The following is a 14,289-nucleotide window of genomic DNA, read 5'->3' as shown; positions in this document are numbered from 1 at the left end:
AGGGACACCATTCTTTACCCTTCCTGGCTAATAGCCATTTATGGACTTAGCCACCATGAATTTATCCAGTTCCCTTTTAAACATTGTTATAATCCCAGCCTTCACAACCTCCTCAGGTAAGGAGTTCCACAAGCTGACTGTGCGCTGTGTGAAGAAGAACTTCCTTTTATTTGTTTTAAACCTGCTACCTATTAATTTCATTTGGTGACCCCTAGTTCTTGTATTATTGGAATAAGTAAATAACTTTTCCTTATCCACTTTCTCCACATCACTCATGATTTTATATACGTCTATCATATCCCCCCTTAGTCTCCTCTTTTCCAAGCTGAAGAGGCCTAGCCTGTTTAATCTTTCCTCTTATGGGACCCTCTCCAAACCCCTAATCATTTTAGTTGCTCTTTTCTGAACCTTTTCTAGTGCTAGAATATCTTGTTTGAGGTGAGGAGACCACATCTGTACACAGTATTCGAGATGTGGGCATACCATGGATTTATATAAGGGCAATAATATATTCTCAGTCTTATTCTCTATCCCCTTTTTAATGATTCCTAACATCTTGTTTGCTTTTTTGATCGCCTCTGCACACTGTGTGGACATCTTCAGAGAACTATCCACGATGACGCCAAGATCTTTTTCCTGACTCGTTGTAGCTAAATTAGCCCCCATCATATTGTATGTATAGTTGGGGTTATTTTTTCCATTGTGCATTACTTTACATTTATTCACATTAAATTTCATTTGCCATTTTGTTGCCCAATCACTTAGTTTTGTGAGATCTTTTTGAAGTTCTTCACAATCTGCTTTGGTCTTAACTATCTTGAGTAGTTTAGTATCATCTGCAAACTTTGCCACCTCACTGTTTACCCCTTTCTTCAGATCATTTATGAATAAATTGAATAGGATTGGTCCTAGAACTGACCCTTGGGGAACACCACTAGTTACCCCTCCCCATTCTGAGAATTTACCATTAATTCCTACCCTTTTTCCCTGTCTTTTAGCCAGCTCTCAATCCATGAAAGGACCTTCCCTTTTATCCCATGACAGCTTAATTTACGTTTAAGAGCCTTTGGTGAGGGACCTTGTCAAAGGCTTTCTGGAAATCTAAGTACACTATGTCCACTGGATCCTCCTTGTCCACATGTTTGTTGACCCCTTCAAAGAACTCTAATAGATTAGTAAGACACGATTTCCCTTTACAGAAACCATGTTGACTATTGCTTAACAGTTTATGTTTTTCTATGTGTCTGACAATTTAATTCTTAACTATTGTTTCAACTAATTTGCCCGGTACCAATGTTAGACTTACCGGTCTGTAATTGCTGGGATCACCTCTAGAGCCCTTTTTAAATATTGGCGTTACATTAGTTAACTTCCAGTCATTGGGTACTGAAGCCGATTTAAAGGACAGGTTACAAACCGTAGTTAATAGTTCTGCAACCTCATGTTTGAGTTCTTTCAGAACTCTTGGGTGAATGCCATCTGGTCCTGACTTGTTAATGTTGAGTTTATCAATTAATTCCAAAATCTCCCCTAGTGACACTTCAATCTGTGATAGTTCTTCAGATTTGTCACCTACAAAAGCCAGTTCAGGTTTGGGAATCTCCCTAACATCCTCAGCTGTGAAGACTGAAGCAAAGAATCCATTTAGTTTCTCCGCAATGACTTTATCGTCTTTAAGCGCTCCTTTTGTATTTCGATCGTCAAGGGGCCCCACTGGTTGTTTAGCAGGCTTCCTGCTTCTGATGTACTTAAAAAACATTTTGTTATTACCTTTGGAGCTTTTGGCTAGCCGTTCTTCAAACTCCTCTTTGGCTTTTCTTATTACACTCTTGCACTTAAGCTGGCAGTGTTTGTGCTTCTTTCTATTTGCCTCACTAGGATTTGACTTCCACTTTTTAAAGGAAGTCTTTTTATCTCTCACTGCTTCTTTTACATGGTTGTTAAGCCACAGTGGCTCTTTTTTAGTTCTTTTACTGTGTTTCTTAATTTGGGGTGGTTGGAGAGCGGCGCCAGGGCTCAACCCTCCTTGCGGGCGGAGGGGAGCCACATCGGCTCACCGCGCTCTGTCGACTCGGGGACCGTCCCTTGCTGTGGGACGGAGTGAACCCACAACAGTTAGCCAGTGGGCCAGGCCCTTAGGCAGGGCGGGGCAACACACAGAGTCTACGCTCAGGCCTTTCAGCAGGTACTGAGCGACAAGGTAACAGTATATAAGTATGCCTAGGCCCTTGGGCAGGGCGGGGCAACACACACAGTTTAGGCTCAGGCCTCGTCAGTGGGGCTGAGCACAGGGGAACAGTATATAGCCTCCACAGGTCCGGGGAGGGAGAGTCTGCCACCCTTGGAGGGGTGCCAGGGGGAACGCAGGCCCTCCCACTCCACTGCGTTCCAGCCCGGGTCCCTAGCAGCGGTTAACACCGTTGACGGTCAGTGGGGAATCCTGACCGAAAAACACTGACATTGGCTCAGGTGAGCCTGCAGCCTGATTGGGGTCGGCTGCCCCCGGGTCACTTCCAACCTCCCCCTCACTGGGTAGCTGCCCTCTGCTGGCATCGTCCGGGGGGTCCCAGACCATGGGTTCCTCAGGGGGTCCGGTGTCAGGAGGTTCAGTCCACTCCTCGGGGTATTGGGCGTTGGGAGGTCCAGACAGCTTTTCCACAGGCCGAGCGTCGGACCGCTGAGTCGGCTCCTCTGAGTACTGGCCCCAGGGGAGGTCAGGCCAGTACCTCTCCGGGTACTTGGCACGGGGTAGGCCGGGCCCAGTGGGAGCTCGGGCCCTAGCTTCTGCCTTCTCTGGCAGCCTCCTCCTAACTGAGCGCTGGGGCCGGGCTTTTGTACTTCCGGTCCCGCCCCTTGACTTCTGGTGGGTAGGGACAGGCGGCGGGGGCTCTGCCCATGGCCATGCCCTTTCTGGCCTGTTCTCCTCAGGAGCATGGGGGAGTGGAGCCCCCTCGCTACAGGGGTATACATTGAAGTTGGGCCTCTATTATGGTGTCTTTAAAAAGGGCCCATGCAACTTGCAGGGATTTCACATAAGTCATTGTACCTTTTAACTTTTGTTTAACTAACCCCCTCATTTCTGTATAGTTCCCCCTTTTGAAATTAAATGCCACAGTGTTGGGCTGTTGAGGTGTTCTTTCCACCACAGGGATGTTGAATGTTATTGTATTATGATCAAGCCAAGATCAAGCAACCAGTTAGGAGGAGCAAGGGTGGTCAGGCATAAGACACATTAAAAGCCAAAGAAAGGCCTGGCCTTGGCCAGAGCAATACCTCAATCTTTACGCCTCCCATGGGACCAAGACCCAGACCCACGTCCCTCCAAAACAGAACATGACCATAAATTGTAAGAGGTGGGACTGTGGGCATGCATTGCCGGTATGTTTGAGCCTGCTAAGAAGAAGGAATAGGAAATAGGGAATAGGGAGTGGAGGTGGGAAGAGGGACATAGTAAGGTTCTGCAGCATCAGAGCTGGGAAGGGGGACATGGGGTAAATGCTCTGCAGCATCAGAACTGGGAACAGGACACTGGGAAACAAGACTGTGGCATCAGAGTTGTGGTATATATGCTTGCTTGGAACTAATCCCAATAAACATTAAATTGCCTGTACTTGGGACTTCTGTACTTCTGTCTTCTGCTTTCCATGTGCATGACAAGAACCAGTGGACGGGATGAAGGGAAAGCCCTCTAACATTAGGTATTATTATTCTTGATGCCATCTATTATTTCATTTTCCCTCTTATTCCTTTCCTGTCTACTTGAAACATTCTTAGTCTTTTCAATCTCCTTCTATGGGAATCTTTTCATGGCTCTGATTATAATTGAATTCTTTGAATCGGTCAATTTCTTTTCAGAGAAGATGATTGGAACTGAACACAGTATTCCAAGTGAAGGCATATTATTGGTTTATATAAATGCATTATAATATTTTCAGTATCATTTTCTTTCCCTCTACTTTTATGTCCTTACATATGGTTTGCTTTTTTGACCATTGATGCATATTGAGCAAAGGACTATCCACACTGGTTATAGTTAATTTTGAACTCAGAAATGAGGAACTGAGATTAGCATTATTCCTTCCAATGTGCACTATCTTGCATTTGCTGCAGTGAGCTTCATCTGCTGCCCTGAATGTCTCTGACAGTCCTGTCTCTGACAGAAGGTTCCTGACCCTTCTCTCTGTCCTGACTAACCTAAAGAATTTTGTGCCACTTTCAAATGTGGTCACCTCACTCTTCATCCTCTTTTCCAGAATGTTATTAAACATATTAAAGAATACTAGTCCTAGTATGTAACTGTAACTTGTCAGAATGGTGTTTTCTACTTTGTTTCTTGCCTCTTGGTTTCTGATCCAGGAATACTCAATCCTCACCTTGGACACTTTAGTTATTTTAAGAGTCTTCCGCGAGAGACTTTGTCACAGGCTTTTTGAAGGTCCAAATGTATTACACCATCTGCTTCTTCTTTATTACTTCTGTTGACATGCTGAAAACGTTATAGTAAATCAGAGAGGCATGATTTTCCCTTTTCAGAAGCTTGTCCTTTGAACCTAACATGTTCATACAGGTCTATTTTAATTCTGTTTTTTTATTGCAGTTTCAACGTATTTACCTGGGACTGAAGTGAGATTTCCCAATTTCGAATTCCTTGTATCTCCCTTAGTACTATTTTTGAAAGAGTGGTGCCCTCTAGTATAATAGCAAATTTTAATGAGCAATTGCATACTCATTAGCCTCCCAGCCACTTGATTCTTCCTCTTGGGTGTGTGCCCTCTCATCCAGATGACTTATTGCTCCTTAGTTTATCAATTTGTTCCAGCACCATCTCTTTTTACACCTCAGTCTCTTTCAGTACCTCATCTTTATTACCTGCAAAGAATAAATGTCCCCTCAGGATCCTTTCTGGTGAATTGTGATGCAAAGAAATCATTTTGTTCTTTGCAATGTCCTTTTCCTCCTTAATTACTCCCTTTACTCCCTGGTAGTTGAGTGGACACACCAATTCATTCATAGATACCCTGCTTTTGACAAATTTAAATTATTTCTTAGTTTTTAAATGTCTTCACCAACTGCGATTTAAAATCTGATTTAGCCCACTTACCTGTCATAGTTTATACTGCTTTCAACTGACTTCATTTGGATAGATTTCTATTTTCTGAAGGCAATTTGTGTGGAGAAATAAAATCTTGCATCTTGCCATATTTTTTTCTTATCTACCTGCTTTTTTGTTTAAGACCATTCATAGTTGCCTTTGTCTTTATTAAATAAATAACCTCCATACTAGATCTAAGGATTTTCACTTTTTCACTTTTGACTTAAAGGGACTTTTTGACTAGCTCCTTCTTTTTTTATTAAAAAATCCGCTTTCTACAGTGCTTAATTTTTGGTATGGCTCCTCCACCCATGGATGGTGAAATTATCTATATTTCTATGCACTGCTATTTGTCATTGACTTCACTGTTTTATCCCTTCCATTAGAAATCCTCCTTTTCAGTTCCTTATCACTTTCTCTTACAAAATACTCTAGAGCTGAAAATATATTTGTTCCAAAGATCTCAATCAGGAACTTTGCATACAGAAATCTCCAGAATTCCTGAACAACCATTCAAACATTGGCTATTTTTGTAAATCTTTGTGAAATCTAAGGAACAAACTATTTGAAGAAATTCAGTTCAACAGTTTCTCAATTCTAATCAGACCAAGTATCCATGTATTGCTGCATTAAATTTTCTTGGACTGCTTCCATGAGGGATGAGTGGAGATGATCTCTCTTCAGGAGCTGCAAATGACTCAGCTCCCCACCAATCTCAGAGGGTCTGCCGAGACAGAGGCCATCCCCATGGAGGTCTCTTGCCTCCATCATTCTGCCCTCCCCAATCTCCAGCTTTCTGATGGCTTTTCGCAGCACTGCTCCTAGTGGCTTCCCCAAAGGGAACTTCAAAGAATGGAAGTGAAAGTCAGGCAAGCTGCTACAGACATGGCCTGTTGTACCCTTTGAATCTTTGTCACACAAATTTGGGGAGGGAGAGGGCACTCTCCCCCAGATAACTGTCTTACCCCACATCCCTAGCTATCTGTGGGGAAATTACACCAATTTAGGAGGTACCTAGTGTGGTAGCTCCTATGTCAATCCCCAATCTATGAGTAGCAGTATGGTTGGAAGAAAAGTACTGTGAGCAGGTTTTTCCTACACAATGTTGCTCTCCAGCTACCAGAACACCCCCTTGGGGCCACTTGGCTGCAGCATACTTTTTTAAAACATCCCTTACACAGACCCTGCCCAGTGCAAAGACAGCCAGAGGGTTATCTCTGAAAGCATCTCTTGCACTGTGAGCCCCTTAGCAGCAACCAGGATCAGGATGCACAGAGCTATATCCCTGCAAATCCCCTGTTTAAGGGTTCAGGAAAAGCGGAGACTACAGACTAACATGGGAATCTTCCCTTTCTACACCTTCTGCAGCCCGCCCCTCTAAACCAATGAAGTCTTCCCTCTACATTTCTCCCAGCTGTGCTCAGAGCCACCGCATTGCCTCTGTACTCCGAGGTCCTACAAAATTCCTTTTTGTTTATAAAATATTTCTTACTTGTGTTCACTTAATCATTTTTGATATTTGCAGATTTGCAGGAAGTGATTGCTTTAGTACAAATCAGAATTAACTACTTAAAAATCACTAAGTAATTCCCAACAAAAATTATCTGGAGTTACTCAGTATCTGTTAGAAATGACTTAGGTTTATATTACCAATCCTCAGTAAACTATTTTCTTGTCATTTATTAGTGATTAAATGATTCTAGGCAATCACTAATAGATGCTAAGTAATAAGTTTGCTGGGAGTAAGTATTTAGAAATGGAGTAATTTTTAACAAATATTAAACAATTCTGAGCAATTCTAAATAACTACTAGTAAATGACAAGCAGCTATTTTGCCTCATATCCAGTAAGTAATACATTTTGAAGTTTGGAAGTTTATGTTTTAATGGGGTTGCTGGGTGTAAACTGGATTTGGATTTCAGATTTAAGTTCTGGTCTAAATTTAGTAAAAAGAAAAAAAGAGAGACACACAAAACTTTCACTGTGCTCTCCAGACTGTTTAATATTGAAAGGGTTATTTTTGCACTTTAATAGGAAGGTAGAGGTAGATCAGACCTCCACTTATCTTACAGCCTTCTTTCATCTGCTCATTATTCTGCTACATCTCTCTCTTCTGACCCCTTTTCTACTCTTGTTATGGCTTTGATCCTGCAAAAATTTACACATCTGCTTAATTTCACCTGCATGAACAGTCCCAATGAAATTAAGTTCATGCTAAGACTTTAGTGCCTTGGACTCAGTGGGCCAGATCGAGAGGGAATGTGTAAGAGTGTAAATAACATATTGGCAAGTAGGTGCAAGTCTAAGTTTGTGTAACAACACTGAGCAGACCCATGTTACACCTGCTTAGACTCCCTAAGAGTCAGCTAGACTCGCATCTGAATTTAGTTCGGAGTGGCTAATTATGGAATACTAAACAAGAGCTCCATTATTTCACTCCTCTCATAGGAAACTGAATTTCCTCAAAGACATCGATACTCAGACTGAGGCTTGCGAGCAGTAGTGGCTCTTTAATGTGTCTCCTGTGTCTCTCTGCAGCATATGATATTAAAACATGATGTGATTTAATAATTAACCAGTCCAAGTTACTAACCAATCCAGATGCTTTTACTATGTTATTAACCAATTGCATTTGATAAAATAATACTTGGTCAGTCATTCTGCTATGAGAAATATATATATATATATATATTTCCCCTGTCATTTAATATCCTGTTTAATTTATGAATTTAATCCTGTTTAAATATGAATATATTGTACTAGAGTCAATGAAACAATGAATTCACACAACTGTGGCTCTTTTGGGTGATGCCGAAATCTAAGGAACACTCACTAATTTGGCTCCTGAATTACTGAAGTCTGAAGTCTGAGTATCACTGTTGTAGGAGGAGAAAACTTTTCTTTCCTTCAGTACCTGTTTTGCTGTTATGGAGATTTTCTCCTTTTTCTCTTTAGAAAAACAACTACAGTACAAAGAAACAACACTAATTACTGGAATTTTTGGTCATGATAAAAAAAGTTCTTCTCTTACATAAGATTTTAATTGCTCTCAGGGGAGGTTAATATCGCAAAATCAAGGAAACGGAAATATGAGTTTTTTATTCTGTGAATTGTTTTTCTTAAGACCTTTCTACAGTACAATTTAAAACCATTTCAGGAGAAATGTGCTGAAAGTGAAAATACTCTGGAAGCCTCTCCCCATTGGGCTTGGGATTGTTACACAGGAGCCATTCAGGACTCAGAGTCAAAGGGGGGAGAAAGAGAGGGGGGGGGATTCTAGGGCAGACGGGGTTGGTGGAGCCCTGGCTTCAGCCAGTATGAACTCTGTCTTACTTTTGTCTCTCTTTCCTAGCCTAAGGACTTCCCAACGCTGTTTTCCAGTTGACTCTTAAAGCTCATCCCATTTTAAAAAGGATGCCTGGTGTTGTTGTAAATACTTAATGAAGGACATTGATCCCTGAAGAGGGTAAAATGTCTTTCAACATATGTCTACCTTAGTCAGACTCTCTGTTCAGAGCTCACGGTGAGAAACGGGAGGGGTGGAGCCTGAAGGTCCGATCTCAGTGGTATTGAGGCTGTGCGGCCTATCCTGGAGGAAAGTGGGACTCCTTGGGGCCATGAGGCACTGAAGAGGTACTCCCAGGAGACTACTTCAAGTCTGGGGCATAGCACAGTCCCTGTAGATCCATGACAACTGGTTACAACTCATTACAATTTTGTAGTGCAGACAGAACTATAGCCATATCCTCAAGCTATATTAGAACCTTAAACATTTCCACAGGGCACCCCGCATTTCAGGGAGAGTAGTTTCGTACCTACTGTTCTTCAAAGCCATGTTAAACCTAGGTTGGGACAGCTAAGATATACTGTTATTGCAGTGCAGGCAGACCATTGCAGAGACCATCTCTTTTTAAACACTGCAGAATCATTCATATGATATCATTATGTGGCAACAATATGGACACAGCTGCTGGGATGAGAGTTTGCTAAAACTTCAGTACAAATCACACAGAGTGATAGAGCTGATCAGAAAGTTGTGAAAATTGGACACAAAAGATGTTTTCTATCTCTCTCCAATGATGTGTTCAGGAATCTTAGATACTGTTGGTCCCTCTTCTCAGCTCTTCCTAACCATCGCTCTCTTGCTCATCTGCATCCCACTCAGTCCCTCTTTCCCTTCCCTCCCTAATTTCTTGTTTCTTTTTACTCTGTTTTTATTCCTCTTTATTTCCCCTTGTCATTCCTCACCTACCTTCAAAATCTCACTCTCCCCTTGCTTAGCTCATCCACCATGATGCTAGCCATGATTTTGCAAGCACAGTGCAGGATTTTATGATGCTGCTGTTGGAAACGTTCACAGGCAGAATGGACTTTGCCCCACCACTGAACAAAGAGTAAACTCCACTCTCTTGATCAGGACATGTTCGGAATTCACTGGGGTAATCCTGGGGCCTTTAAAAGTTCATTCTTCTTTTTTTAAATAATGTATTATGGGGTGAATACAAGGCCACAAAAAGTCCCTGTTTCACCTTAGCAACCTTACAAGTATCATGACTCCTTTTACAGTTGGCTCATGGTGAGGAGCAAGGCCCTGCATCACTTTGAGTCAGCTATTGGTACAATACTAGTGTAAACAGGGCTCCTTTATAACTAACTGGCCATTATTGGTGTAGCACTGGCATCTCTAGAGTCTGCCTGAAATAGAGCACTTCCCTGCCCGGTTAATATTGTCAGCAGAGGCATGACTAGCTGGAACCCCCTCAGGGTAAACTAGAGCGAGCTGCTGGAGCGAATTTTCAGTGAGAGCCTCTTGGCTCTGGCAATTGTTTCCCTTGTTCTGCTGATAGCCTGAGTGGAAAGTTCAATGACAATTTCAAAGAATAAAATCAAATCATCGTGAGTCATGCCAAAATGATCTTTTTGAAATGTTTGGGGAATCAAAAAATAAATAATAATTTCAGGTTACATGAAATATTTCACTTGACCCAAAGCTGAACATTTCATTTTAGCCACATCTGCAGTTTTCATCAAATAAAAGTTTTGACTAAAAAATTTCACCCAGCTCTAGTCCTGAGTCTGTTAGGATCTGCTGCAAAGGCCATCTATCTACTGGGGCTTTCAGGGAGGGTATAACGTTTGAATGGGATGGGGGTCGTGGGTGGGATATTCCTTTGTATATCATTTCATTTTGTGATGTGTGGACTATGGGTTGCCCCTTGTGTGATTATTCTTTGGATGGACTGTTGTTTTAAATAACCTCCAGGTGACCCAAAGCTGGAGAGAGGCCTTGGAAAAATTTAAATCAAAATAAATAAAATGCACAAATAAATGGAAGAGCTATGGACTTGCACTGCATTCGTAATGTACATACTGCCCTCTTTGAAACCTTGCATTTATATGTTACCTTCTGTGATTAATGATGGGCTGGTCTATATTAGGAAATTAGGCCAGTAGAACAACTTCGCTCAGCGGTGTGAAAAATCCATATCCAGAAGCGGTGCCATCAAACCGACCTAACCCCAGTGTAGACAGTGCTAGGCCAGTGGGAGAGCCCTTCCTGTTGGTGAAGGTAGACTTTTAACTGAAGTGCTACAGCGGCCCAGCTGCAGTGGTGAGCTGCGCTGCTTCAGCATTTTAAGTGTAGACAAGCCTTATTACTATTATTATTTATATGTTTTCAGAAGCACCCACAATTTGCTAAGCAAAAGGAGAACTTACACTCTGAAGCAGACAAAACAAAGAGGACCAAACAGCAAGATGGAGGGTAGGGGAAGGATGTACAGCACACAAGCAGTGTGGTAAGGTGGTAATTAGCCACGTTCTGATTGGGCACTCATGTTAAAGCAAGGTTTGGGTTTTTTTAAACTAGTATAAAATATATCGACTTTTCCCAGGTAACTCCCAACCTTGCCACAATCAGCTGCTTAGTTTCTTGTCGGCTGATTACTACCACTACAATAGAAGTGGGTCTTCAGGAGGGACTTCAGTATGAAAAGGATCAGGTAAGAAAAGGTGTTCCATGCTTAGGGAAAGGCACAGAGGAAAATGTGGAGATGCTTGTGGGAAAAGTGTCCAAACAGGGCACCAAGACAAGTATTATTGGTAGAGTGAAAGGGACGTGGTGGATGCAGTGACATGAAAATAATAATCCAAATCTAACTCAGCTTCCCCTCAAGACCCAGGCTAAGATGGGAAAGGATCTTGGAAATGTTAGTTCTTAATAGGTGCCATCCTGCTGGAATGGATGTGTCCATTTTCCACAGATTGATTCTGGTTCTCCTTTGGTGAGATTATAAAATAGTGATTAACTGATTCCAATAGCCCTATATGCAACTTTCAAGTAATGAGGACTAACATTACTGTGGCCGCTATCACTGGATAAGTAGGATCAGCTTGGCTTTCATATGGGAGCAAATATCGACAAACTCATTTCTATTAGGTCTTTACTGAGAAAACGCCATCTGTGGAGAGAGAAAGAGATGGAAGACCTACTTTTAAATTCTAATTCCTAGGTCTGCCACTGACCAGCTGTGCAACCTTGGGCAGTCACTCATGCCTGTTTTACACATATAAAAGACTATACAAACATAGACCTGGAAGGGACCTCCTGCATCATCAAGTCCAGTTTGCTGTTATCACAGGCAGCCCCAGCTTATAATCCCATTAATAAACTCCATTTTGAAACCATTCAGGTTTCTTTCCCCCACTACTCTTATCGGGACGCTGTTCCAGAACCACTATCTTCTGATGGTTATAATTAGGCACTGTCAAATGATTAAAAAATTAAGCATGATTAATTGCACAATTAATTGCCTGACTTGATCCCATGCAGCTCCTGGAAGCAGCCAGCATGGCCCCGGGGACAGGGGTTTCTCTCTGCACACTGCTCCTGCCTGCAGGCACTGTCTCTGCTGCTCCCATTAGCCAGGAAATGGGAGCTGTGGCCAATAGGAGCTGCAGGGGTGGTGCTTGCAGAGCGGTGCAGCACACAGGGCCATCTGCCATCCATCTTCCCCCAGGTGCTGCAGGGGCACATTGGCCCCTTCCAGGAGTGGCATGGGCCTGGGGTAGGCAGGAAGCCTGCCTTAGTGACAGCCACACTATGCCGCCAGTTGGGAGCCGCTAGAAGTGAGTGCTGCACGGCAGGAAGCTGCAGCCCAAACTGCAGCCCTGAGCCCCATCCCCGAGCCAGCACCCCATACCTCCTCCTGCACCCCAAGACCCAGCCCTGAGGCGTGCCCCGAGCCAGCACCCTGTACTCCTTCCTGCACCCCCAACACTCTGCCCCAGCCCTGACCCCCTCCCAGATCCAGCACCCCATATCCCCTCCTGCACCCCAACCCCCTACCTTATCCTGGTGAAAGTGAGTGTGGGAGGGGAGAGAGAGCTACGGGGGGGATGGAGTGAGCAGAGCAGGGCTTTGGGGGTAGGGGCAGAGCCTCGGGGAAGTGGCGGAATAGATCCTGGATTGCCCTTAAATTCAAAAGTCTTCTTGGGCATAAAAGGTTGGAGACCACTGGTTTAGCATATCTGGCATGTAAATACCTTGCAATGCTGGCTATAAAACTGCCACACAAATGCTGGTTCTCACTTTCTGGTGACATTGTAAATAAGAAGTGGGCAGCATTATCTCCTGTACAAGAAGTAGGACTGAGTGGACTTGTAGGCTCTGAAGTTTTACATTGTTTTGTTTTTGAGTGTAGTTATGTAACAAAAAGAAATCTACATTAGTAAGTTGCACTTTCATGACAAAGAGATTGCAATACAGTACTTGTATGAGGTGAATTGAAAAATACTTTTTCTTTTGTTTATCATTTTTACAGTGCAAATATTTATAATAAAATATAATATACATGTTTATTTCAATTACAACACAGAAACAATATATATATAAATGTAGAAAAGCCTCCAAATATTTAATAAATTTCAATTGATATTCTTTTATCTAACAGTGTGATTAAAAATGTGATTAATCACATTTAAAATATATTAATCTCGATTAATTTTTTTGAGTTAATGATGTGAGTTAACTGTGATTAATCAACAGCCCTAGTTGTAATGCTTCTAATTTCCAGCCCAAATTTACTGATGGCTAGAATTACAGAAAGCAATCATATCCCCCTCAGCCTTTGCTTTGATAGGCTAAACAAGCCAATTGGAGTCTCTCCTTCTAAGATAGAATCTGCACCTGTTCCAGCTGAATTCCTCTTTCTTGAACATGGGTAACCAGAACTGTACACAGAATTCCAAATGAGGGCTTAGCAGTGCCTTGTACAATGGCATTCAGACTTCTCTATCTCAAATAGAAATGCCATTTATAAAATAGAGATAATACTACTTACCTTACAGAGGTGTTGTGAGGATAAATGGATGGTTATAAATTGCGTTGAGATTCTAAGAGCACCATATATGTGCAACATTCACTATTAAAGTATTGAAATAAAATTAAAATCCAGGATACTTATCAGTCATTGAAATGTACATTCAATTCATGCTATTCCTAGAATTGGTTCACTCTATGGAGCGATCTGCAACTTACCAAACCCAAACCCATGTACAGGAGACAACATACAAATGCTTCCAGTTAGATTATTTTTTAAAAGAAGAAAGAGATAGCAACATTTCTCCTGGATACACAAAATAGATGTCAGACAAAATAAAGCAACCCAACAGATGAGGGAAAATATTGCAAATGTTTTTTCCGGACTTGGCAGGCAGTGCTGGGAATCTGATCACTCACTTTACTCACATTAAGATATGTATTCTTATGATCCTTCAGATCATAAATCATAAATAATTATGTGTCATCACAAATTTGTCTAAGTCCATCCTCAAATCTGCACTTGGAGGTAGATGAACTCAATCTAATATAGGTTTTTTTCCATTGCAAATGTTTGTGTTATGTCATAGGAGCCTTGAGAAATAAAAATAACAATCACCCCTCCCCAAACAAACAAACAAACAAACAAACAAACAAACAAACAAACAAACAAACAAAAAAAGACAAAAACTAGCTTACCTCCTCCTTGCAAAAGGCTGGTATCTCGTTTACCTTAGCGTCTTGGGTCTGAGCCTCAGAGATGATTGAAATGCTTGAGCCTGAAGCTGTCGTACTGCTGCAACAATACTTTATCATTGCATAGTATCTCATTCAAGTGTTGCAAGACTGATATTGAAATAGTTCTTTGGGTCATTTC

The 14,289-nt window shown here is 42.0% G+C and overlaps 1 protein-coding gene across 4 annotated transcripts in view; it reads right to left on the bottom strand.

Moving 5' to 3' along the window:
- Nucleotides 1-14,289, bottom strand: part of LOC115655820 (granulocyte-macrophage colony-stimulating factor receptor subunit alpha-like) — a 32,525-nt gene extending 18,236 nt beyond the window's left edge. The window contains exons 1-2 of one of the 4 annotated variants that reach the window (XM_030571741.1): nt 14,112-14,287; nt 8,586-8,769 (exon numbers count right to left, since the gene is read on the bottom strand). Coding sequence is in view for 1 of the 4 variants with exons in the window: in XM_030571714.1 (XP_030427574.1) it covers nt 14,112-14,243 (132 nt within the window). In the remaining 3 variants the exon portion in view is untranslated. Of the gene's footprint in view, nt 1-4,373; nt 4,487-4,612; nt 4,983-8,585; nt 8,770-14,111 lie in introns of those variants that run through there. The other 3 variants (XM_030571722.1, XM_030571731.1, XM_030571714.1) reach the window with 3 other exon arrangements.

Source organism: Gopherus evgoodei, chromosome 1 (assembly GCF_007399415.2).
Source record: "Gopherus evgoodei ecotype Sinaloan lineage chromosome 1, rGopEvg1_v1.p, whole genome shotgun sequence".
NCBI lineage: Eukaryota > Metazoa > Chordata > Testudines > Testudinidae > Gopherus > Gopherus evgoodei.
Note: the sequence above shows the minus strand (reverse complement) of the source record. Positions and strands in the feature narration are given on the sequence as shown.